This window comes from Oryctolagus cuniculus, chromosome 12 (genome assembly GCF_964237555.1).
Source record: "Oryctolagus cuniculus chromosome 12, mOryCun1.1, whole genome shotgun sequence".
In the NCBI taxonomy this organism is placed as follows: domain Eukaryota; kingdom Metazoa; phylum Chordata; class Mammalia; order Lagomorpha; family Leporidae; genus Oryctolagus; species Oryctolagus cuniculus.
In genome coordinates, this window is record NC_091443.1 from 61,592,286 (window position 1) to 61,617,950 (window position 25,665).

The 25,665-nt window shown below is 50.4% G+C and overlaps 1 protein-coding gene across 1 annotated transcript in view; it reads right to left on the reverse strand.

Annotated features, from left to right (window-relative positions):
• Positions 1–25,665, reverse strand: part of RASGRP1 (RAS guanyl releasing protein 1) — a 77,434-nt gene that overhangs the window by 19,654 nt on the left and 32,115 nt on the right. The window contains exons 3-9 of the mRNA XM_002717988.5: positions 15,799–15,904; positions 10,713–10,775; positions 9,458–9,589; positions 6,912–7,065; positions 4,278–4,451; positions 3,144–3,260; positions 125–400 (exon numbers count right to left, since the gene is read on the reverse strand). Of these exons, the coding sequence (XP_002718034.1) occupies positions 125–400; positions 3,144–3,260; positions 4,278–4,451; positions 6,912–7,065; positions 9,458–9,589; positions 10,713–10,775; positions 15,799–15,904 (1,022 nt within the window). The remainder of the gene's footprint in view (positions 1–124; positions 401–3,143; positions 3,261–4,277; positions 4,452–6,911; positions 7,066–9,457; positions 9,590–10,712; positions 10,776–15,798; positions 15,905–25,665) is intronic.

Genomic DNA, 25,665 nt, shown 5'->3' on the forward strand with positions numbered 1-25,665 from the left:
TCACTTCATAAAATTTTCTGAGGATTAACGCAGCTACTCTTTGGTAAGGTGTATAGAATGGCACCCACCCACAGCACCTGACACACAGAAAGTGCTTGGTAGTCATTATCCAGTGTGAACCTACAGTTAGCAGGTGTACCAAGTCCTTGTTGGCGTCCAAGGGCGGGGCCACCTCTTGAAGCTGGACCAGTTCATTGATGTGATTGTAAAGGGCCAGCAGCTTGTGGACATTGACCTTCCCATCTTCCAGATAGTCGGGCATAGCTTCATACAGGGAGATGAGGTCCTTGAGGTGCACCCCCAGGATGGGGATCTTGAAATGGGTGCACTCGCCATAGGCTCGCCGGTAGTTGTCATAGTTTCTGCAGGAGGACAGTAGCTCAGTCATCTCACCCAGAACCTGCAAAGTACAACAGACCGATCACAGTCAGTCTCTGGCAGGCTGTGTTGTCTGTAATGGCCACCTTGCTTACTACCATCCCTCATTGTGCCTAATGTGTCAGGCACAGGGTTATGCATCAAAAAGGTGAAGGCTATGACTCATGTTTACAAACCTGAGACAAACTTTACATTTTACTACATAGCTTAAATTTTTAACAGGTTTCATTTCTTAGGCTTAAGACTTTTAAGAATAATGTAAGCTCCTAATACACATGGGGTGATGGTTGTGGCACAGCACATTAAACCACTGTCTGTGAGGTCTTTATCCCCGATCAGAGTGCCTGTTCCAGTCCTGGCTGCTCCGCTTCCAATACAGCTTTCTGCTGATGCTCCTGAAAAAAGCAGAAGATGGCTCAAGTATTTGGACCCCTGCCATCCACATGGCAGACCCAGATGGAGTTCTGGGCTCCTGGCTTTGGCCCAGCTGTCGCTGCTGTAGGCATTTGGGAAGTGAACCATCAGGCAGGAAATCTCCCCTCCCTCTCTGACACTCTGCCTTTCAAATAAGGAAATGATCTTTTAAAAAACTTAAAAAGGTATTGAGTAAAACGTATCCCTCTAACCCCAAGCCATGCAGTTCCCTTACCTAGTGTCTTCTCAAGGCCTCCAGTGGCACTGCATTTGAAATGTGATGTCAGAAGGGTTGACTGTTGCCGGCATGGCGGCAAACCTTGTGTTTTAGGGGTGGGGCTTCAGGAGTCTCTCACACGTTCTCATTCTCTATGAAGTGCTCTGTGGGCTTTATCTCAGCATTCTCAAAACAGGCCTATGAGCACATGACACTTCATCCCTAGACTTCTGAAACCCTGAACTAGATAGAGACAATGAATAGACGAATTCCAAGCAAGGGACACAAGAGAGGATAAGGTAGAAGCCCCAGAAGGTTCTTTATTAGAGCTCATACCCCGCCTCAGTGCTGGAAGTGGAAACTGCTGCTCACCAGCACAGAAAGGGAGTGGCCAAATTATTATTATTTTTTCGGGGGGGGGGGGGACAGACAGGCAGAGTTAGAGACAGAGACAGAGAGAAAGGTCTTCCTTCCGTTGGTTCACTCCCCAAATGGCCGCCACAGCCGGCGCGCTGTGCCGATCCGGAGCCAGGTGCTTCCTCCTGGTCTCCCATGGGGTGCAGGGCCCAGGCACTTGGGCCATCCTCCACTGCACTCCCGGGCCACAGCAGCGAGCTGGACTGGAAGAGGGGCAACCGGGACAGAATCTGGCGCCCCAACCAGGTCTAGAACCTGCGGTGCCAGCGTTGCAGGTGGAGGATTAGCCTAGTGAGCCGCGCCGGCCAAATCTGGTGTTCTTTTCAAACTTTCTTGGTCCGAGTCAGGAAGCAGTTCACAAAGCCCCACTCCCTGTGTGTGGTGATGTGAAAGACTATGCTAATCATGTCAGTGCACAAAATAACCATTTCAGATCCTGGCCCTGAAATTCATTAAGTAAAAGGATGGCCTACAAGGTGCCAATTCTGCACATTAAAGAACTTGAGGTTTTGGAGTCAGAGCTCCTGAGTCACCTTGACATGGCCAGAGAGCCTCCTCACAGATGCCTGGCAGGCAGTAGAGGTGAGCGTCCGGTACAGACATACTCAGAAGAGCTAGCAGCATAAATGACAGGTATTTCTATTCCTCGGAGAAGGTAAAATCAACTACTTCGGAGACCCTTGCTTTAACCATGGCATTACTAATCAACTATACCAATGAGCCTGTGGGTCAGGTAGCCCTAGATGGGGAAGACCACTGCAGGGGACCCCGTGCTGAGGAGGAACAAGCTCTGATTGGAAAGCTAAACGACAAGAAGGCATATTGGTCTGTGACTGACTCCCTCTGTCGCCTCTGAGACATGGACAGTCTCCGTTCTACCTGGCAGCAGCAGGACTGTTGGAGAATTAAAAGGAAGTTAACGATCCCACTTTGATGCAACCATTGGAGGTGGCGGCTTCCCTAGAGGCCCACATTATGACAACAGGGATAATCACTACCAAGTGATTCTCCAAATGGAGGCTAAACACCTGGTAAAAATGGTTAGGGGCAACGAGGCTCAGGTATCTGTCCCTAGGGAGAAAGATGCCCTCCATGCTGGCTTGGGAAGACTAGGATATGAGGATAGTAGGGTCCCCTTACATGAGATGAAAATGCTCCGAGAGCTACATTTATATTGTCAGTATGTTGCAGTTGTTCATGACAGCCCTAAGGCATAAAAAATTCAAAAAAATTAATAATGTAGGATAATATATACGGCACTTAAGGAAACCATTCTTCCAGAAAACATTGCAAAATGGCTTCTGAAGAACACTTCTTTATCTCAGAAGATTCCACTAATCGAATGCTATTCTTCAAGCATTCCGCATTGCCCGGTTTTGAACACCCCACTGTAGATCTACCTGCAAGCTGCACTATGGCCCCCCGAGCCACTATTCCTTCTGGGAAAACACTCTGGAGCAAGGGAGTTGGTGTTAAAGATGGCGTATTGCAGGCTCGTAGGAAAGAGGCACATGCTGTTTCAACAGGCCCAGCAGGAGCAGGTGCAGTGACACTGCCTGAGGCCAGAAAGCATCACAGTCTCAAATGTACAACTGCTCCATGCTGGGGGTTTCCTTGGGGTTGAGAAATGCTCTCTGCGTTGCCCCTCAAGGACAGAATGCTGGTGCCCTGGGCCTGGGAGTGCTGCTGAGGGCCCCCAAAAGACAGTAGCACTGACCTTATTGATTTCATGTGGGACATGCGAGCTGGTCTCCTTGAGTCTGGAGATGGAGCTGTGACACAGCCCACCTATCACAGCCATCAGCGTATTGAAGTTCTGTAGTTGGTGGAGCTTCTGTGACAGAACAGACAACAGAGTTGTCGCATACGTCAGTGACAGTGGGAGCTCCCAGGCTGTGTGCCGAAGGCTAGTGATGAGGTGCTATGCTTTCCTGTCCACTGCCCCGCTTTCTGCTTAATTTCCAAACCAGTGGGTCCCCAGTGTGGTGAGGTGGCGGTCCTCTCGCTTTGTTGCAGCTGGCCTGTGGGTCACCACCGTGAGAATCACAGGTGTTTGAGGAACACGAGTACTTCTGGACCCAAACCCAGACATTCGGATTCCATGGATCTGAGGTTGGGGTTTGAACTCTGTGCTTTTATTTTATTAATTTTTGAAAATTTGTGTCCTTTTAATACTCCTTTAGTTATTATCAGACCAGATGGTCCATGTACTAAATGTTAAGAAACACTGGTCTAGCTATTCAGAGTAGGAAGAGTATCATTAACAGTAATCTTATTTTTCTTAAATTTGCGAGACTGTAATTTCTCAGGGTGAGGACTTCATCGAATTCTGTTTCCAATGCCAGTACCTACATCAGACAGTGACTGGGGCGAGGAAGATACAATCTCGGGAATTTCAAGTGTGGGTTTTAATGCCTGTTTTCTCTCTTATCAAATGCTTAAACTCTGGCCCTCCAATATGAAATCTAGCCATTCAGCACAGCCTGGGCCTCGAGCTCTTTTAGGACAACCTAGCTGGGCCAGTTCCAGGCAAACTGAGAACTATTTTCCTCTTTGCCACCTGGGTCAGATTTAGGAAAATGTCAGCATCTTCTGACAGATGTTAAAGGTCCAGACAGACCCAAAACTATCCTGGTCCCCCGAGACAGCCTGTGTGGCCCTCTCCATGTTGTCCTTGTATGGAAAAACAGAGAAGTCGCCACATCTAGATCTGAGGACAGATGAAAACACACAAACCTCACCTGGCTCAGGGGGATGAACAGTTCAAAACGATAGCTTGGGCTGGGGTGTGGTGGGGGTCAGGGTGGGGTACTTTATCTCATACCCCAGGCCGAAGGTATAATGCACTCACCTGAGCCACCTGTATGAACTTGATGAACACCTCTGCTCGGAGCTGCGGGGTGGGCCGGCTGAGAACCATCAGCTGCACCCACTGGGAGATGCCGTTGCACAGGGCAATGGACCGCTCCATGGTGGGGTTCTCCTTCACACAGCTATTTACAAGGTAATTTTGATAGTCCGAGAACTGCGGGGGGTGGGGGGAAACAACCGTCAGGACTGGGCTCTGGGATTCCAGGAGGTCAGAGGGCAAGCCCACCTGGCCAACAGGAATGGTGGGAGCAGAATCTTATCTCCACCCACAGCCCGGTCTTCCTCCTTCACAAGCATTAGACCTGAGTGGGTATGTGCACACCCTGCTTAATGTAAACACTGCATCTGAGTACATGTTGATACTGCCTCTTCTAAATTCTAGAGAATACAGTATAGAAGGAAAAATGCCAGTGTAACCTCCAATTCTGCTGAAATTAAGGAGGAAAACGATCATTCCCCTGACAAAACCAAATCTGTTTCCCTGTTATTGTGAAAATGTGATAAAAAAAAAAAAAAAACCTGCCCTGTTTAGAGCATGGAGTTGTTACGAAGATGAAAGAATGCGTAAAAGCACTAACTTTTCGGAGTGCTAGTTAAATGCAAGGCAGTGCTAATGGGATAATTAGCAGCCTCATGCCAAAACAAGCCTGTGCGGATTTCCTTCTTGCCAACTTGACAGAGGCCACGTGGGGGGGTACGGGAAACGGTCAGCCATGTAGCTGGTGACCACAGTTCCCCGACTTGACAATGGCATTGACTGGTCGACAGTGAATCAGCCTATGTGGAACTGGAAGTGTCCTAGAAGATCTGGCTTATGTGGTGACTGCAGCGATAGTGGCCCTGTCACAGAGCCCCTTCTGTGCCCAGAATAGAGTGGGCCCGTGTGACAAGGGGAAGCCACGCAGCTTTGAAGGGAAGGAGTGATGAGGATTTGCCACGCTGTCTTTCCACGCCTGCTGAGACTGGAATTTGCAGCACCCAGGTCCGCTGCTGCCCATGTTAGATGCATAAAGTGAGTAAACGCCACGGAGATTGTGGGGGCAGAGGGAAGTCCTGAGCATAGTCCGCCTTAGTCCTGCCTGCATTTACAGCAGTAAATACACCAACGGGGAGACCTAACCTGATTAACAGCTGCAAGCTCACTGCGCCCCTCCCGACTGCTAACCCCTGATGGACAGAGCAAATACAAGCGGAACCCAAGTCACTCCTTGAGAGAAAGGCAGAAGGGACCGGTAAAGCTGTCTTCCACTTCCAAGAGAAAGCTGCCATGACTCATTCCAATGAATGCATTTATATACCCCCCCCGCCCCCCCACACACACCTCAGCGCCACTGTAAATACAATATTGAATCCACTTGGTTTTCCAAAGAATTATCCCAGTAATCTCACCCCTCCCCCTACAGGTCTCAGAATAAACCAGCAAACATCAATTCAGAGCAGAGAGGACTGTCCATCCAGCCTTAGGTTAGAAAGAAAATAGCTGTTTGGGAAAACAGTTTAGATGTAACAATTCTACAGCAGTCTCCTAGAAGGGACCCTTGTCACTCAGACTAGTATTTCCTTTACAAACAGAACACTACCTAACACTCCTCCACCCCACGACTGGCTCCCACGCCGGGTTGAGTGCCCTGCTTTCTCACCGCTACCTCTGCTGGTTGGTGAGAGCGCCAGCATCTAGCCTGGGCCTGGTGGAGTTCAGATGTCCCGTGTGACAGGTGGCTCTTTTCAGTGGCTCTCAGCCCTGCCTGGCACCCTGTCCAGTGACACAAGAGGCACTGCCCAATGGAAAGATTCCACATGGAGCTTCCCAGTGCAGGCCTGGGGTTCTGTCTGAGGGGTCTTGGGGGCCAGAGCAGCTTAAGGGTTGGACACTTCTAAGCGGCTGTGGGGAAACAGGAGTGAAGTCAACACCGGGGGTGAAACTATGAAGTGACTTCCGGAACCTGTCTCGAAGCTGCCCTTCCAGATACAGCCGGGCTCAATAGACTGGTGCTGAGTGACACAGAGACTGGCAGTCCCAGCCCCAGCACCGACTGTGACCAGCCACGCTGACCTTGCTCCAGTCTCCTCTGGGCCTCCATCCCCTCCCCTGGGGAGCACAGGTCAGAAATGCATTCACCACTGAGGGGGTCTCCACGTCCAGGAGGCCCAAGCAGCGCTGCGTCAGGGAGTTAGGAACGTCCCAGGCTGGACGAGGAGATGCAGTCTTACGTAGGGATTTCCAAGCACCATTAGGAAACTACTCTGAATGAATTCAAAGTCTTGTAGGACGTAGTCCCCTTTTTGTTTGGTTTCCGGGGAAGATTCTGGAAACTTTTCTGACGATGCTGGGGTGGAGCAGGGATGCGTCTATGTGCTCACTCACGGATGTCTGTGGTGTGTGCAGGCTGTCACGTGTGCCTGCAGGCCACGCAAGCCAGGGGTGGGGCAGTAGAAGGGGGATGTGGAGGGTGGGAGTCAGGACGGCACTGACTGTCCAGGTGACGTGATATTTGAGGGGAATGTGGCCAGCACTGGGGAGGCCCCCAGGGGCAGCAGGTGGAGGGGCTATTGGCTGCCTCTGCCTATTTCCATAAATGCCCCAGGGAGTTTTCCGCGCCCCTTGGGTACATACGGATATCCTGCGGAAGGACTTGAACTCAAGGTAGGTGAGGTGCTCAGACAGCTCTTCCGGCTCCAGGTGGTCGAACAGCAGGGACACCTTCCGTTTCTTGCTGGTGTTTGACTTTATCCGTTGAGTAAGTTTCCTGGACCAGTCACGGGCATTGCTTTTGTGGATAAACGTGAGAGGGGGAAAAGAACAAATCGAAATTGCCTTTTGCAAAGAAATCCATTAATGTTTCCCAGAAGAATAGACGAAGCACCATTAGCTAGCTGGCCTTGGCTAAAACATCGCATTCTCAGACTTTCCCCAAATCAGTTATTTTCTACAGCAGCAACCAGCCCATTGAGCCCTTTGAAGGGACCACGGGGAACAGGAAAAAATGAGCTGACTTTTAAGGCAGCAGCAGGAGTGGGAATCTTGCCTGGCAGAATCTCTGCATCCTATGTCGGAGGTTCTGAGTCCAGTACTAGGCTGTAGTTCCCAATGTGGGGTTCCTAATACAGATCCTGAGAGGCTGCAATGACGGCTCAAGTGAGTGGACTCCTGCCACCCACGAAGAGGCCTGGGTTGAGTTCCAAGCTCCTGGCTTTGGTCTGGCCCACCCTAGTCATTGTGGGCATGTGGGGAGTGAACCAGTGCATAGGAGCATTCTCTCTCCCTCCGTCTCAAATTTTTTATTTTTAAATTTTAAAGATGAAATTTAAAAACAATATTTTTAAAATATTTATTTATTTATTTGAGAGGCAGAGTTATAGAGAGAGAGAGAGACAGACAGACAGAGAGAGGTCCTCCATCTGCTGGTTCACTCCCCAAATGGCCACATTGGCCAGGGCTGGGAAGCCAGGAACCAGGAGCTTGCGGGTCTCCCATGTAGATGCAGGGGCCCGAGGACTTGGGCCATCTTCCACTGCTTTCCCAGGCACATCCGCAGGGAGCTGGATTAGAAGAGGAGCAGCTGGGACATGAACCAGCCATTTGTATAGAATGCCGGCACCAAAGGCAGAGACTTAGCTTACTACACCACAGTGCTGGCCTCCATTTGTTTGTTTGTTTGTTTTTAAACTCTGGTGGAAAGCACCAGTCCATTTCCTGGCCTGTGGTCCTGGCTCTTGGAGTGTCTGTCTGCTCAGTCCGTGCCCTGGGAGTGATTCTTCACCCTCACGAGCGAAGTGGGGCCTCTCTCTGATAGGACAGTTTTCAGGACAGAAGAGCTCAGAGAACCAAGGAGAGAAGACACCAAGCCGCAGGGACAGAGGTGTGGCATCTTCTGCAAATGTCCCCAGCCACTGACAGGAGCAAGGAAGCCCAGCTGACCCCCAAGAGTCCTATCCCCACCCCTGTATTACCTAGCAACCAACCCAGGTGTTTCCTACTCCTGTTCAATTTCCCATCTAAGGAAGCCAAGGGAAGCAGCCCAGTGTTGAAAGGCAGCCGTCTGCAGGTGTGCATTTCTCAAAGAGGGGTTCCTGGGAAACTAACCTCTTGATAAAAGGGTTCTCTGACCTAGGGTGTTTGGGAAACGCGTGGAAATTCTTCCTTGGCCGGGAAACTACATTACAGACTCTGAGACATTACAAAGAAGAATTTAGCTCATTCTTCCTCAGGTATGTGACCGGGTAACACCCCCACCCCCCCAGGACTAACTCCTGGAGGACTGCCTACGAGGCTGCCGTGGGGCCCGGGAACCAGGATGGAACCTTCTCCAGTTCTTCCTCTGGAAAATGAAAGTGCTACTCTGAAAATCTCTGGGGGCTTTCAAGTTGTGTAATTCTCCCAGCTGACAGGACTGCCTGGGGCCACGCAGGGTCACCCTGCAGTCATTTCTAGGTCACAGAACACATTGTGTCCTGGAGGGGCCTGGCTGTCTGGCTCCTGCTCTGCCACTGTGCCCGGATGAACCCATTTCCCAGCCAGGAAGCTCAGGCTGCTGGATGAGACGACCCCGAGAATATGCTGCAGGTCTCGGAGGCTGCCCCGACACACACAGAAGCTGCACTGTGAAAACCTGGGCTTTTATGAGTGCACGCCTATTCCCCAAAGTTTAAAAAGACATTCGTGTTCCAGGGTGGGCCGATCTCATAAAGAAGAAATCCAAGGAGAATTAGGATATATTCCTGAGATCCCTTCCAACCCTGGAAGCCCAGCATCTCCCACAGACCTCAGTGGATGCCACAACCCCTCTGCTCGAGGCTTTTTCCCCTCCCCAGCAGCCCCCAGCCCTCTGCAAGTTCAGAGGCGACTGCTGGCAGCAGCAGCTAGAGCAGCAGTTCAGTGGCTGCGCTTAGTTTCTTATGATCTGGACACATTTCAGGCAGGAGCACGCTCCCGGGTTTCCTTTCCACTGGGCTCTACTTTCTTCTGCTCTTGGCTATGAGTCACCTGTGGTGGCCTTATCACCACAGAGCTCCTGGCTTTCTACGTTCCTCTCTGGGGAGGCCACGTGCACCTGCCCCTCCTCTCCAAGGGGTTCAGTCAGAAGCTTTGCGATGCAGCCCAGATTGCATTTCAGGAGGGAGGCGGGGCTTCCCAAGAGCAGTGGCAACCTTGACACTCACATCTGAGTTGTGTCAATCAGGCGGCAGTGGAGATCCTCTCCGCGAGCTTTCGCCAGCTCCTGAAACTCCTCCATGGTGTGTGTCAGGCTGGCGTCCATTTTAAACATGATCCAGAATTCTGTTATCCAGTACCTGGAAGGAGGCAGAGAGAAAACGTGGTCCAGAATGGAGGCCGGTGACGCAGAGGATGCTGGGGAGGTTCCCAGGGGGACGTGCTACTCTGCAGAGGACTCCGCGGGATGGGAGCTGAGCTGTCCTAGGGCCTCAGGGGGCAGAGGAGCAAAGCAACCGTCCCTCCACACACAGGAGGCTCTGATGGCATGAGGCGCTGCGACGAAGACACAGGCACCGGCACCCGCAGGGAACTAGACAAGCCAGCTGTCCCAGAACGGGACAGATGCACCCGCAGATGAAGCTTTATCTTTTAGAAGCTTTATTTTTTAGAATGTTACAGGGCCACTAAAAGAATGTTTACAAAATGTCTTCAATATGTAGACAAGATGCTTATGTTACCAAGCAAAAATGATAGAATATAAAACTATATACTTGCTTCTAGTCCCGGTCGGGGTGCCGGATTCTGTCCCGGTTGCCCCTCTTCCAGGCCAGCTCTCTGCTGTGGCCAGGGAGTGCAGTGGAGGATGGCCCAAGTCCTTGGGCCCTGCACCCCATGGGAGACCAGGAGAAGTACCTGGCTCCTGCCATTGGAGGGTGAACCAACGGCAAAGGAAGACCTTTCTCTCTCTCTCTCTCTCACTGTCCACTCTGCCTGTGGAAAAAAAAAAAAAAAGAAAAAAGAAAAAGAAAAAAGAAAAAAAAACTATATACTTGCATGTATTTGGATCTCAACTTTGAAAAATCTGCAAGGAAAGTTGGAGTGACTACTGTTTTCTGCGTTTTTAAAATGTTCTGCAAGGAATTATATTTTTCTTATAGTTAGGACAAAAAATAAAATAACTAAGACTGCCTCACTTTCTGCATCTCCTTCCCTTGGGACATTTGATACCAAAGTGCTCTAAGACTGAGCAAAACACTGGTATAGAATATTAAGCTCGGTGCAAGGTGGAAAATCACTGGGCTCTGCAGAGGACTTCCGGGCACTAAGGAGCGCCCTTCGCAGTCTGTCCGGAGGCGCTCTCTGGTGGAGAAATGGAGAAGCGGGGAAGGCAGGGAGGTGCAGGAGAGAGCTAGCACCCAGCTGCTTAGGCCCTCACCTCACTGCCCCCCCCCCCCCGCCCCGTGCAAGCAGAAACCTCACCTTACAAAATAGCAGATCTTCAGGCAAAGCCCGGGTGAGTTCTTCGCCAAGGCATCCTTATAGGTGCGGCTGTGGTCAAGGGAAATGGAAGCTCCTGCTGCAGACACCCTGGAAGCATTTGCCGCAACTACCCCAGGACTAACATTTCCAGAAAATTGAGAATTAGCTTTCTGGCCACAGGGTCAAAACCAACTGGATGTGTGCAGCTGGGTGCTTACCCCTAGAAGAGGTGAGGGAGCTGGTGGAGGGACGCCACAGCATCCCCCCGGCAGCAGGGGACCTAGGAGGGTCTCCGCCAGGTGACACGTTCACCCCCCAATGGCCGCTATGGCAGGTGCACCGCGCTGATCTGAAGCCAGGAGCCAGATGCTTCTCCTGGTCTCCCATGGGGTGCAGGGCCCAAGCACTTGGGCCATCCTCCACTGCACTCCCTGGCCACAGCAGAGAGCTAGACTGGAACAGGAGCAACCGGGACAGAATCCGGCACCCCAACCGGGACTAGAACCTGGTGTGCCGGCGTCGCAGGTGGAGGATTAGCCTAGTGAGCCGTGGCGTGGGCCAAGAGCAGCCTCTTGAAAATGCTTTCCAGGGTGCAGCTTCGATGCAGTGGTTAAGCCACTGCTTGGGAGGCCCACATCCCATATCAGAGTACCTGGGTTCAAATCCTGGCTCTGCTTTGGTTCCAGTTTCTGGGAAATAGCAGAGGATGGCCCTGCCACCCATGTAGGAGACCCAGATTGGGTTCCTAGCTCTTGGCTTTGTCCTGACCAACCCAGGGATTTGGGACATGAACCAGCAGATGGGAGATGTCCATCTGTCTGTCTACCTTTCAAAAAATTAAAAAAAAAAGTGTTAACAAAAACGCTTCCTGTGAAGGGTAATGTATTCAGTGAATTACAAGAAACGCAGACACCTATGAGCATGATCTTTAAGAACAATGTGAAAATTATAATCTGCACACCCAGAGCATGCTGGCAGTTGACTTTCTACACTGTGACGGCAGTCAGGCAAGGCCACACGAATAATCCTAAGCGCAATGGGAGATCCCCCTGAGGGTCCTTATTCTGAATGTGCCAAGAAGATACAAGAATAGCAACATCTCAGCTACACTGACTAAAAAATTATAGTTGGATTTTCAAGAATAGCAAGATCTCATCAAATCTGCGTATCTTTAGAGAGATATGGAAGGAATATTCATTTACTTTGAGAGTCAAAGAAATCCAATCCAACTATGAGCCTGGGTAGCCCCTGCTTCTGTCAACACAGTGAGGAAGCCAGCGGGTGGGCAGACCCTCCTTCCGCTGCTGAAAACGTGCCCTGGGTTCACTGCTGGTCAGGCTCAGTGGATGTCAGCTGGGTCCATGGGAGGAATCTAGTGAGCAACAGGGTAGAACCGGCAGTTGCCTGCGGTGGGCGTGGTCTTTTGCTGGTATTCTAACCCTTGAAAAAGTTAAAATGAAGATAGTCAATCTCATAGCCCTGATTTTTTTTACTAGAAAGGAGTCTGTCATTTTATATTTCTGTGACGTTTAAGATCATGTTAAAGTTTCTCCCTTGAAACTTTAGAGAGAAATATGCAACTCAGTGCTTTGCACTTGTGGTTTTATATCGAAACATTATTAGTTTTATACCTGGCATTGGAATAGCAAAGATAATGCTAGCTTTATTGTTTATAACTTTATTAGAGTCACAAAAATTATTTCAAACTCAGTGAGGCATCTAAGTATTTAAAAATAACCTAAAATGTAAATTACATTATCTTAGTTTAAGAGTATTGGAAATATTTAATTAACATTATTCGAATTAACCAAATATTTTTTAAAATCCCTTAAAAATGCATGCTGAAACATGCCACACTGAGAAAGAGTAACGCTTGCAAAGAAACCCTACAGAACTGTGCCTGTACAACCTGTAAGTTTAATAAAGTGATTTCCCATTTAATAAATGAAGTCTTAATAGATTTATTGCCTATAAGTTTTATCCTTAAGATCAGAAGCAAAACAAAACAAAAAGGCCCAAAACCTCATGCCCCCACAGGAAGCCCTGTTGATGCCTGCCTGCCTCGGGTTACAACAAGCAGAAGTGAGAAGTCGGTGCTGTGACACTGCCCCATGCCGAGAGAGTGCACCACATCAAAGCAGAGATCCGCGCATTAAGACACATTCTACATCCCCCTGGGGCTCTATATGTTTTATTATTTGACTTGGTCAAATTCTTATCTGAGAATGAATTTTGATTCCTTTTTAAAGGGGAAGGCACCAAAACTATACTTCTTTAAATCAACATGTTGGCTTTCTACTGTGGACATTTCCTTCCTCCTCGTGTCCCCTTCTTTCCCCCAAATGCCCACTCTGACCGCGCACATGGGCTGCATGTGGCACAGTGCCATCTGTATAAATCCAGCCCGCCTACACTGGAGTGCGAAGCCGGGGGGTGGGGGTAGAGGGGGCCTTGCTGATGCCTTTGGGAGAGCAGAAGCCTCCTGAGGGCATCAGGACCCCCACGCCATGGGCCCCTTCCTCACTTCAGGAGCTGAAACAAACCCTGGGCAGGTGCAGGCTCAGGTCTGTGCTGACCTGGAGTGAACCCAAGGTTTGCTGGAGGCCTCACGCCCTCCTTTTTCTTCCCCTCACTGCTGCCTGCTCCTGGGGCCAGGAAGAGCTATGTAGTTCTGAATGCATTTCTCAGACACCTGAACTATTCAAAGCACGCTTTACATCTCTCTCTTTTGATGATGGAAAAGCAGGAAACCATTGGAGCCTACTTAACCAAACATTCAATTACTTCCAGGTCAGACAGCAGGAAAACTAAGCGCAAAAGAAAAAAATCACTTGGCCATCAATGTTCAAGCTGGTTGTCCATTCTGGGCGGTCTCATTTCAGATTCCTTCTTGGAATCCCTTGCCTGCCCTCAAGTTGTTCTCAACCTCAGCAGAGTCTAGATGTCCCACCAAGTTCCGGTAGTTATAGAAAGAGCAGCCCAGCGGTCTGCCCCCACGGTAACACAGCACTAAATGCACCCTACCAAGGGACAGCCACTAGGCTTAAGTCTAGAGACACACAACAAACAGGATGGTGCCTGGCCTTGGAGGGACACACAGCCTGGCGGAGGAGATGACAGAGAAATGGGTGAGAGACAACACAGTATGTGAACTATTAATATGTGTTAATACATATATAGTAAAACCAACTTTTCTTGAAGCAATTTACAATCTAATGAATGTTTTAGTACTTGTGCATCTTTTTGATGACTACCAAAGTTCAAACCACGGTAGCCAGATACAAACCCTCTGTGACAGTCATCTCCGAACACCACAGCGTGTGGGTATGACGTCACAAAGACCCGGGGAGATACGTGTGGTCAGCCAACACAATCACACTGCTTCATGCACGCTGTGGCCAGAACAAACTTCTCCAAAGTGGATGGCGCCCAAGGGGAGACACACACTGACATCGGTGACACAAAGCTACAGTCATAGCAGTTACACCGATTTTTCAACCAAGAACATGGTCTTAGAGCACCAGAAGTATTTGTAAATGGGAAGAGGGCTGGCAAAGGCAGGAGAGGCTTCCCAGAGGGGTCCTGAATGAGCCTGCGAGGCAAAGGCAGGGATGGGCACAGAAGTGCCAGAGGCCCTGTTTCTGATGTGCTGAGAAGGTCACTGTGGAGGGGAAGGGGTCCCGGGAGCTGCAGGGTGAGGCGGGAGGACTCCCTGGGCTCAGACCCAGGATGGTCTCCCCCACCTCCACCCCAAGGAATAGGACACCGACCCTGTGGTTTGCAGAGGCACCAATCCAGTGGCCACCCCAACTGCTTTCAGGAAAAGCACTTCAGGGGTGGGTGATGAATGGGAGCAGACCACAGATGAGCTCAGTGTGGAAGAGAGGCTCGGGGCAGGCACTGGAATCAAGGCGGTGGCATGGGAACGCAGAGGAGGGAACAGGAGGGGTCATTGGGAAGCAGAAACCCAGGACCGGGAGGCAGACGCTGCAGGGGTGAAGAGCAGAGAGGAGTCAAGCGCATTTCTGGTGTTCCTGGGTCAGGCAACTGCATCTGTGATGACCCCGAGGACATTTGGCAAACTGAAAATGAAAATACGGGTCTCCACGCAGCGCCGATGAGGCGGCAGCTGGGGACAGAAGTGCTGAGCTAATGCACCCATCGAGGTACGTGAGCAGATTAAGACCAAGGTGTCAGCAGGACCCACTAGTCCAAATCTTTAAGGAGTGGCTTCAGTTACAGAGCCAAAGGCTTGAAAGAGTGGTGGTGGAAATCCTGGTGAAAGAAATCCCAGGAGGTGGAGCTGAGGGAGAAGAAAACCAGGCCGGCCTCCCTGAACGCCTGGTGCTTCGAGAAAAGCCCAGGTGAGCAGCCAGGAGGAGGAAGCGCAGGGCAGGCAGGAGGACGGCGTGATGCCCAGGGCACTGGGAGGCCAACGGGAAGGGAAACAAGCTGTCAGCTGGGCGTGGCAACGCCTAGGTCAAGGTGACATCAGAGGAAAGTCTGAGTACCCCGGCCAGGGCCACAGTAAAGCAGTGCGTAGGCAGAGAGACTGAGATGGTGAGCGCAGACTATTTTAAGAAAATTTCACATCAAAGTTCTACCCTGACAATGGAATGAAGGGGAGGGCAGGGCTGTTGGCTTTTAGGTGGGGGAGACCTGCCTGTGTTTTAGGCCAAGGGCAGTGCCATAGCTTCCAAGGAGCAAGCAGACAGCCCTGGTGGAAGAAGAGTCTCTGAGGGGCGGGGCGGGGTGGGGCGGGGGGCATGGCAACAGTGTTAGCAAGTGGGCAGGACGGGAGGGATCGGTGCTGCCCCCTGAGCCTCAGGTGGCAAACGGCCTCACCCCACCTAGAGCAGCCTTCCACCCTCGCCAGCAAGCACTTTCTCCACGCCACTCACTCCACATCCTGCAGGAAGGTCAAACACCAGCGGGGGCTGCCTGGTGTGTAGACAATGGCTCACACACACCTCACGCCCCACTCTGGTTGAGGTGAACCAATCAAAATAAAAGCGTTCTTCCAACCTCAAGCTGCTTTCGGAACGCCTCCCACACGGGGATGGCCAGTCACCACGCTAAAGGATATAGGGCGATGACTTTCTGGAGCAGGTCCGCAGAGGAGATGATAATCCGGTGCATGGTCAGCATGACTTGCAGCAGCTGGTTGCTCCGACACAGGTTTCCATCCGCATCTGAAGACAGGAAGAGCAGCAGCATGGGTCAGGCCCCGAGAGAAAGTACCCGGCATGCCTGGGGGCGGGCAGCTGGGCAGGCTGGTTCTTCCGACCCAAGGCTTTTCTCACGGCCCAAGAACCACACGGCCTCAGCTCTGCTTTCCTGGGCCTCCTGCTTCTTCCCTCCCCACCCCCCAACACACGCGTCCATTCTGATGCTCATTAACCAGTTAGCCACCACGGTGGTGAAAATCCCGGGAAACAGACCAAACCCGCGTCAGCACACTGGGGTATCTGGAAAGCAGAAGCAGATCCAGGTTTTGTGGGGCCCTGAAGTCCTGGTATTCAGTGGAGGGTTAGGGTCAGGGAGTGACCTCTTTAGGAACATAGCAGAAAAAGTGACCATGTTGATAAATTTCAGTGAAAATATCTTGCTTTTATAAATGTAACAAAACACGAGACCACAGGAATACATTCCAGGGCCCTCCCCTGGCGTCACAAGAGGCCAGTGTGAGTGAGGAGGCTGAGACGGGAGCGTCCCTGGGTGTGTGGTTAGGAAGGCTGAAGACTGTTGCTGGGCTGTGTGCTATCCACATGACGTGCACCAAACAGCGCTGTCACCTAGGCTCTCCAAACCTCGGATGCTACCAAAGAATACGACGCGTGCTGTACACTGCCGTTGGGGTTAAAGATTCCCCTTGCAGTGGTTTTCTTTCTTTTTATTTTTTAAAGATTTATTTATTTATTTGAAAGTTACACAGAGAGAGAAGGAGAGGCAGAGGCAGAGAGAGAGAAAGAGAGAGAGGTCTTCCATCTGCCGGTCTACTCCCCAACTGGACACAACGGCCGGAGCCAGGCCGATCCGAAGCCAAGAGCCAGGTGCTTCCTCCTGGTCTCCCACGCAGGCACAGGGGCCCAAGGACTTGGGCCATCCTCCACTGTCCTCCCAGGCCACAGCAGAGAGCTGGACCGGAAATGGAGCAGCCTGGACCTGAACTGGCACCCACATGGGATGCCAGCACCGCAGGCGGTGGCCCCATCTGCTACACCACAGTGCCGGCCCCTGGAGTGGTTTCCAATTGTTCCCAGCATTTATCACTTGCATGCCAGGGGCTGGACAGGTTACTCTCTGTGCCTCTCGGGGAATCCCACCATGCAGGCACCCTCCCCTGCCAGCTGCCTGCCCGTAGGGTCCAGGCACCGGTAAGCATCACGATGGGACGCGACAGGAGTCAGGACAGGCCTCTCCCACTCCCCTGCTCTGCCGTGCCATGTGTCTGGTTGGCTCTGTCATGGCTTCAGTTCTCCCTGGGATGGAGGACTACTGATGTCCTTTGACCTGCCGGCCCTATGGGTGGTAACGACTTCCGACTGTTGACAGTCTCTGGGCACAGCATCTCTGAAGGCCACTCTCATCTCTGTCATAGTCCCTTCATTTACAGAACAATCAGTGAATTCTGTTTCCTGCCTGGGAAGAGAGTCAAAAGAAAAGAACATGCAGGAATTGCCTTATCACCTGTATTGCTCTTTAAAATACATTATACAGGAGCCTGCACTGTGGTGTAGCAGGTAAAGCCACCGCCTGCAGTGCTGGTGTCCCATATGGGCACCGGTTCTATTCCTGGCTGCTCCTCTTCCGATCCAGCTCTCCGCTATAGCCTGGGAAAGCAGTAGAAGATGGCCCAAGTCCTTGGGCCCCTGCACCCACATGGGAGACCTGGAGGAAGCTCCTGGCTCCCGGCTTGGAATTGGCACAGTTCCAGTGATTGTGGCCATTTGGGGAATGAACCAGTGGATGGAAGACCTTGCTCTCTCTGCCTCTCCTCTCTGTGTAACTCTGACTTTCAAATATATAAATAAATCTTATTAAAAATAAAATATATAATACAAAAGGGATTAACATTTTCATTCTGTTTCAAGTGTACCCAATGACAAACAAGGGACAGTTATCTGAATCTCCTCAAATGATGACCTACGTGAGGGTGCAGTCTCACATTGCCTACCCCACCAGATGGATGGCACTCTCTCCCTCACTGCCTGTGCTCCTCCGTGGCACGTGCGTGCACCTCACAGAGGCTGGCGCCTCCTCTGTGCTCTGGGTCTCCCCACCTTGACCTTGCACTTGCCCACTTTCTCTCTTGCAATATCAATTGTCCTCTTCCTCTATTTACTCTCACTGGCATTACATTAAGCCCCCATTTCTCCTAATTAAAGCAAAATGAATTAAAACAGAACCCCAAATCCCCATCCTCTGTAGCTACCTTTTGATTTCTCTGTTCTTTTTGGCAAAACTCCACTGTCAGCAAGTTTTCACCTCCCATCTACTTTTCAATTGTCCCATTCTGATCCTGTCACCACAACAGCAAATCTTTGACCTTCGAGGTTCCCGATCAGCTCCACGTCGGCAAATCCAACTCTGGCTGCCCCTCTGTCCTCACCTCACTCTATGACTCAGCTGCCTGCAGCCCAGCACACCCCAGGGTGACAACTCCCTTTTCTGGAACACGCGCTTCTCTTGGCGTCCACAGCATCACACTCTCTCAGCTTCCCAGGCTCCTGTCTCTTCCTCTGCACGGCTCTTAAATGTCAGTGTGCTCAGTGGCTCAGTCCTCCCACTTCTTCTAACATTTTTTAGAACTTAGGACTTCTTAAATTTTTTTCAAATTAACTTTTTTTCTATGAGAACTCAATCTAGCCCCCTTGGCTAAAATACCATCCATACACTGACATCTGCCCAACTCATAGCCTTGTCCACTAAATTACCATCTCTAGCTGCCTACTTGGCAAATCCCCTTGGATGTTTGAGTTCAACTGTAACTCAGACTAGCAAAACTCTTGACCTCTCTGTCTCCCTGGTTCATTCCTCCTCCTATTAGCTCCAAAAACAGCATAGCCAACCAGCCTCTCGGTTACCCAAACCAAAAACACAGTAGTCATCCATCAGTTCTCACTTTCCCTTACATCGAAGTCATCAGAAAGCTGTGGCTCTATTTTCAAAAATCTATTTCAAGCTTGTTCATTTCTCTATCCTTGCTGTTATCCTCGCTGAAGCCACTAAGACACAATGACCTAACAGGCTCCCCTGCTTCACCTACAGCCCACTGTCCACCCAACAGCTAGGAGGGAGGTCCTAAACCCCCACCTCATGCCATGCACTTCAGAGACTGTAATGGATTCCATCATAATCAGAATAAAATAAATTCCTTACTGTGTGTCCTGGTCTGTTTTAACACTGCCAAGTTAATCTCATACCATATGAAGGTACATTAAAAAGTTCATGAAAATGGAATTAAAAGGGGCCAGCATTGTAGCACAGAGGGTTAAGCTGCTGCTTGCAATGCTAGCATCCCCAGTTTGAGCCCCAACTGCTCCATTTCAGAACCAGCTCCCTGCTAATGCACCCGGGAAAGCAGCAGAGGATGGCCTGAGTACCTGGGTCACTGCCACCCATGTGGGAGACCTGGATGGAGTGCCAGGCTCCTGGCTTTGACCTGCCCCAGCCCCAACTGTTGAGGCCATTTGGGGAGTGAACCAGTGATGCAAGATCTCTCTCTCTCTCTTTCACTCTCTGTGTCACTCTGCCTTTCAAACAAATAAAATAAATCTAAAAAAATGAAATTAAAAGTAATTTTATTGTAGTGCAAAAATTTTGAAAGCCATGCATGTAATGGACCTTTAAGAAGTTCATGAAAGCCGGCGCTGCGGCTCAATAGGCTAATCCTCCACCTTGAGGTGCCGGCACACCGGGTTCTAGTCCCGGTCGGGGCACCGGATTCTGTCCCGGTTGCCCCTCTTCCAGGCCAGCTCTCTGCTGTGGCCAGGGAGTGCAGTGGAGGATGGCCCAAGTGCTTGGGCCCTGCACCCCATGGGAGACCAGGAGAAGCACCTGGCTCCTGCCTTTGGATAGGCGTGGTGCGCCGGCCGCAGCGCGCCGGCCGTGGCGGCCATTGGAGGGTGAACCAATGGCAAAAGGAAGACCTTTCTCTCTGTCTCTCTCTCTCACTGTCCACTCTGCCTGTCAAAAAGAAGTTCATGAAAAACACATAAGAAAAACAATATGTGGATCTCAAAAGCTGCACCAAAATAAACTTAATTTCTCATCCATTTTTCTGTGAGATTTTGGAAGTACCTCACATTGCTCCTCTCCACACCTTTATTTATTCCTCAGACACCCTAAGCTTATTCCTTACTCATGGCCTACCTCCTTAGTGCTCATTCATGTCACTTAGGTCTCAGGTTCAATGTCACATCCTCAGAAAGATCTTCCTGAAATTTCCTAACATAGCCAGTACCCTGCCCGAGTTTTCCCATGGTATATATGATCTGAAATTATCTGGCTCACCTACTGATTTCTTAAAAATTTTCTGAATGTCCAATAGAATCCAAGCTTCTTGAGACTTGAGTTTTGTCCATTTTCCCAACAACCAAATCTCCAGAGTCTAGAACAATGCTTACACAATGCGGACACCCATCACACACTGGCTGGGTTCAGGAGTGGACTGTAGCCAATAGGAAACCTGAACTTTCAATCTTCTGAGGTCACTGAGCTGGCTTTTGTAACTATCTGATGGATGATACAAAATATATGTACTGTTTTCTTCTTGGCCACAGTTTGTTAAAGAGACTCAAAGTCACAGTTCGGTAAGTCGTTTTTATGAGGTCTTAACCTAACTAGGTTACAGTTTTGTGGCTCTTTCAGGAATTCTTCTAAACTGATACATTAGTGAGTGAGGGTTAATATTGCTTTCTCAGACTGGCACTGTGGCGTAGAGGGTAAAGTTGCCACCTGCAGTGCTGGCATCTCATATGAGCATGGGTTCAAGTCCCGGCTGCTCCACTTCCGATCCAGCTCTCTGCTATGGCCTGGGAAAGCAGCAGCAGCAGGCCCAAGTCCTTGGGCTCCCGTACCCACACGGGAGACCCAGAAGAAGCTTCTGGCTTCAGATCGCTGTAGCTCTGCCTGTTGTGGCTATCTGGGGAGTGAACCAGCGGGTGAAAGACCTCTCTCTCTCTCTGCCTCTGCCTCTCTGTAACTCTGCCTTTCAAATAAATAAATAAATAAATAAATCTTTTAAAAAATATTGTTTTCTCTGTGTCTTCTGGGCCACATACTTTCTGTAATAGTAATCTCTTGCCACAAGAGTCCTGAATGACAAACACCCGAACCTCAGTAACTTATAACAGTAGCCACTTCTTTTTGCTCTAGCATCTGAGTTGGCTGGAGGTCAGCGGATAGATGCTGACCCCCGCTGAGGGTCCTCCCCTCCCCCACGTGGCCAAAGGGGGTAGATTCTTCTTAGGGCTACAGCACAACACAGAAGAGCACCTGGAAATATCCAAGGCCCTTTAAGCATAAGCTTAGGACTGGCACTGCCGTCTCTTCTGCCTCCTTCTCTTGGCCGAAGTCAGTCACCCAGCTGAACCTACACTCCCAGGGCAGGTGACAAGTATATGAAGAAATGCTCAACATCACTAGTCATCAGAGAACTGCAAACTCAAACCACAGCGAGCTACCACCGCACCGGAGTTAGAACGGCTTAGGTCAAAGGGACAACAGCAATAAAATGCTGGTGAGCATGCAAAGAAAGGGGAACTCTCAGGCACTGTCGGTGGGAATGTAAATTATCACAGCCATTACAGAAACTGTAGGGAGACCTCAGAAAACCAGAACTAGAACGACCGTATGATCCAGTAATTTCGCTGCTCGGCCTATCCCCAAAGGAACGGAAATCACTATGTCCAAGAGACACAGTGCAGCGGTATTCACACCACCCCACTGCAGAGTCAACCCAGCCGTGCACTCACAGCAGAATGGACTTTAAAAATGTGCTATATACACATAACAGAATATTATTCAGCCATTAAAAGGACGAAACCTTGTTCTCCATGGCATCATGGGTAAGCGGGGGCAGTATGTTGAGTGAGGCAACAGGACAAACACTACCTGCTATCAATTGCATGCAGAAGTTTGAACACTCCTGAACACAGTGTGAAACGCAGGAGGCACAGTGGAATCTACCTGCAGGGTATGCATCCACATGTTCCCCTGAGCCATGGAAACAGGCCCAGATGTATTCAGTGACAGCACATGAGGGCTGGCTAGCATTTTCTCACAGATGCTCATGCAGATATGAAGAACGGGGGATTAGAAGTATCCTCAGAGAGAGCAAAACCACATCACACTGGGGAGGATTCAAGGAACTGAAAGTTTTGCCATGGAGCCTCGAGGACACAGGAGCGCTGGCTCTCAGCGGCCAGTGCTGTGCTGTGCTGTGCTGCAGTGGGTTACCTTGCTGCCCTCAATCCGGCATCCCACACGAGCACAGGTTCTGATCCAGGGGCCTGCTAGTGCATCTGGGAAAGTGGTGGAAGATGGAGCAAGCGCTCTGGTCCCTTCCACCCATCGGGGAGACCTGGATGGAACCCTGGGCTCCTGGCCATGGCAGCCATCAGGGCAGAGAACTAGCAAGTGGAAGATCTCTCTCGGCATCTCTCTCTCTCTCTCTCTGTAACTGGGCCAGTCAAATAAACAAATAACTTTTTTCAAAAAAGAACTGTATGTCAATATTTGAAATATGATTTGTGGGAGAACATCTAGACTTGTTCCATGAGGCCACAAAAAGCAGCATCAGAGTGAACAGACAGAAATCACAGGGAATATGGAAGGGTGGGGCCGAACATTCTAACCAGGAGGCCTGTCCGACCTAGGAAAAAATCCCATCACAGAGGCATTCAAGGGGACACTGGAGGGTGACATTGCATCACACTGCCATGGACACAGCGGCTGTCACTTACTGGAGCCTCACTACATGGCGGGGCTGTGGCAAGCACTTCAACGACCTTATTTCTCATCCTCACAACCCTGCAACACTGGCATCGTTCACAATTTACAGCCAAGGAAATGAAAACCTAGGGAGATGACGTCATTTGTTCTAGGGCTGAGTGACAACAGCTTTGTGAAACAGCTTGGATCTGGCCCCATGCCTGCTGGATTCTCGAACCCTGGCTCTTCCCACTCTACCTGGTTGTCCTGCAGAGTCACTGGTCAGGACAAGTATTACATGGGAGTGTGAGGAGCATCTGGCCCAGTGGTTAAGACACCTGCATCCCATATTAGGGTGCCCGAGTTCCAGACCTGCTCCATGCCAGGTTCCAGCTTCCTGCTAATGCGTACCCTGGAATGCAGCAGCTGATGGCCCAAGTAACTGAGTTCCTGCCACCCAGAGGGAGACCTGGATTGGATTCCTATCCCAGCCACTGGGGTCATTTGGAGAGTGAACCAGTGGATGGGACTGCCTAGCTCTCTTTCTCCTCCCTGCATCTTAAATTACAATAAAGGTACCAGGGTCAATGTTGAGGTACAGCAGGTCAAGCCACTGCTTGCAACACCTGCATCCCATGTTGGAGTTCTGGCTACTCTGCTTCCTGCTAATGAGCCTGGGAAGGCAGAAGATGGCTCAAATGCTTGGACCCTCTGCCACTCCCGTGGGAGACCCGGATGAAGCTCCTACCTAATGGCTTTGGCCTGCCCCAGCCTCGGCTGTTGCAGCCATCTGGGGGAGTGAACCAGTGGAGGGACGATCTCTAGCTCTTCACCTTTCAAATAAATATTTTAAAAAAGTTGTATAAAAGTACTTCATGGGAAGCTAAAGTAGGTGTGCTTGAAGAACGCTTCCTACCCTCATGGCTACAAACCTAAGGGAGGCCAGCAGAATACTGTGAGGGAGCCAAGGCACATTTGGCAGAATGATTTCCGTATTCTGGTGATTTCTCAAAGACTCTTGTAAGCCTTGGTTGACTGATGGTGAATCTTGAAATTCGCCTTTGAGTTAGGAACACAGGGTGCCATGCCCAATTCGCAGTCACACTCACGCTCACGCCTCACTCTTACCTGGCACCTCTTCTTCCACAGAGTTTCAGCGCCAGGCCCACACCACAGCTTGTTAATCCTCACATGTTCTCTGTGGGGCTGAGTGCTGGCAATGGTGAGGCCAGGAGGGGATGACTCACTCAGCAGAGGGAGGCGGCGATGGGGTGAGGGAGTGAGCAGAGACAAACACTCGCTCCCCACCCGGCCCAGAACTCCATTTCTTCTCCCTCCCTGACCCTCCTTTTTCAACCGGACAATGGCCTGGTGTAGCAACCTGCCCCCATTCCTACCATCTTCTCTCCCCAAGAAGACCTTCACCTCTCAGTGACCTTGTCAAGGAGGCTGTTCCCTCCTGCCCTCATCCCATTCAGCATGCACTTCTTCCTTTTGAGAGGAAGGGCCTCCCTGTGAGAAGCAGATTTTCAAAGTGAGTCCTCGAGGGGGCTCTGCCTCCCAGGCTGCTAGATTTTATTTGGATATAATTGCTGTAAGCTGATTTAAATATGTCAATGAAGAATTTCATTTTGTTTTCATCTTTAGGCTTTTAAAAATGCAGGTGTCATACTGAAAATTCTAATAAGTGAAGTGTGCAATGCATGATAAAATATGCCTGTTTTATTACCACCTGCCTCCCCTGACACTCTCAGGGAAAGACTTCTTTAAAGGTCTGAAATCTCAGTGCGGTACACCGCCACCTGACGTGGGGGATACCCAACGTGGCTGCAGAAGTCGTCCAATCAAAGACTCATCCAACCTGTGGACCATCTGGTCAACAAAGCAAACGAAAGCCAAGTGACTTCTGAAGAATCAGTTGTCTATGAGCCAAGAGCTCCTTTTCCACCATTAGTGCCAGTGCTGGCAGTAGCTATGCCTTATGCAATCACAAAATCTATGCTGAAAAAGACTTTAGCTGTCTTTTATCTCCACTTTCTAAAACAAATGATTTCTTCCTTAAAGCAACACAGGTGAGTACTTGCATCCTTCCGATGACAGACTATGCATCCCACTCTGGCCCTCCCCCGCCCCACTCTGCACAGTAGCTTTTCATTCTCTTTCAGTTTTAAATGAATACTGATCGTGCATCTATCCTGAGGAAAGCACTGGTCTAGGTCCTAAAGGAGACCTGTCATGGAGGAACTTACTGATCCAGCTTGGGAATAAGACACACACTCCAGACACTGGAAACCCATGGAGACCATGGTAATGGTAGTAGGTTTAAGAGAAGAGTGAGATCCTACCCAGTTGTGGTTCAGGAAGAGTCTCAGAACATCTGTGGAGAGAAGCCTGGAACTTCAGGACTGCAGCGACCACCTGGTCCTGCTCGGCCTGGAAAGCAGCCCACAGACTCTTGTCCTCCCCTCCTTGGCTCTGTCTTCAACAGACTGCTTGCCCCTGCTATTCCCTGGTGCTTGGAAACCTCTGAGAGCAAATGGGCAAAAGGCTGCCTTCCAGACCCTGTTTCTTGCAGACAACAGGTGGAGCCAGGGGCTGGTGTTGTGTGCAGCGAGCTAAGCTGCTGCCTGTGACGCTGGCATCCCATACTGGCACGCTGGTTCAAGTCCAGGATGCTCTGTTTCTGATCCAGCTCCCTGCGAATGTGCCTGGAAAGGCAGTGGAAGACAGCCCACGTACTTGGGCCCCTGCCACCTACATGAGAGATCTGGATGGAGTTCCAGCCTCCTGACTTCAGCTTGGCCCAAAGCCGACTGGTCTGGCCATTTGGAAAACGAATCTGCAAATGAAAGATCTCTCTCTCTCTCTCTCTCTCCCTCCCTCCCTCCCTCCCTCCCTCCCTCTCTCTCAAAAACAAATAATTTTCTTCTTAAGAGGGTGGGGATGACTACCCTGTGATAAAGCTTTGTCTGGGGGATGAGCTGCAAAACGTCCAGGAAACAGGAGAAGTGTCCGA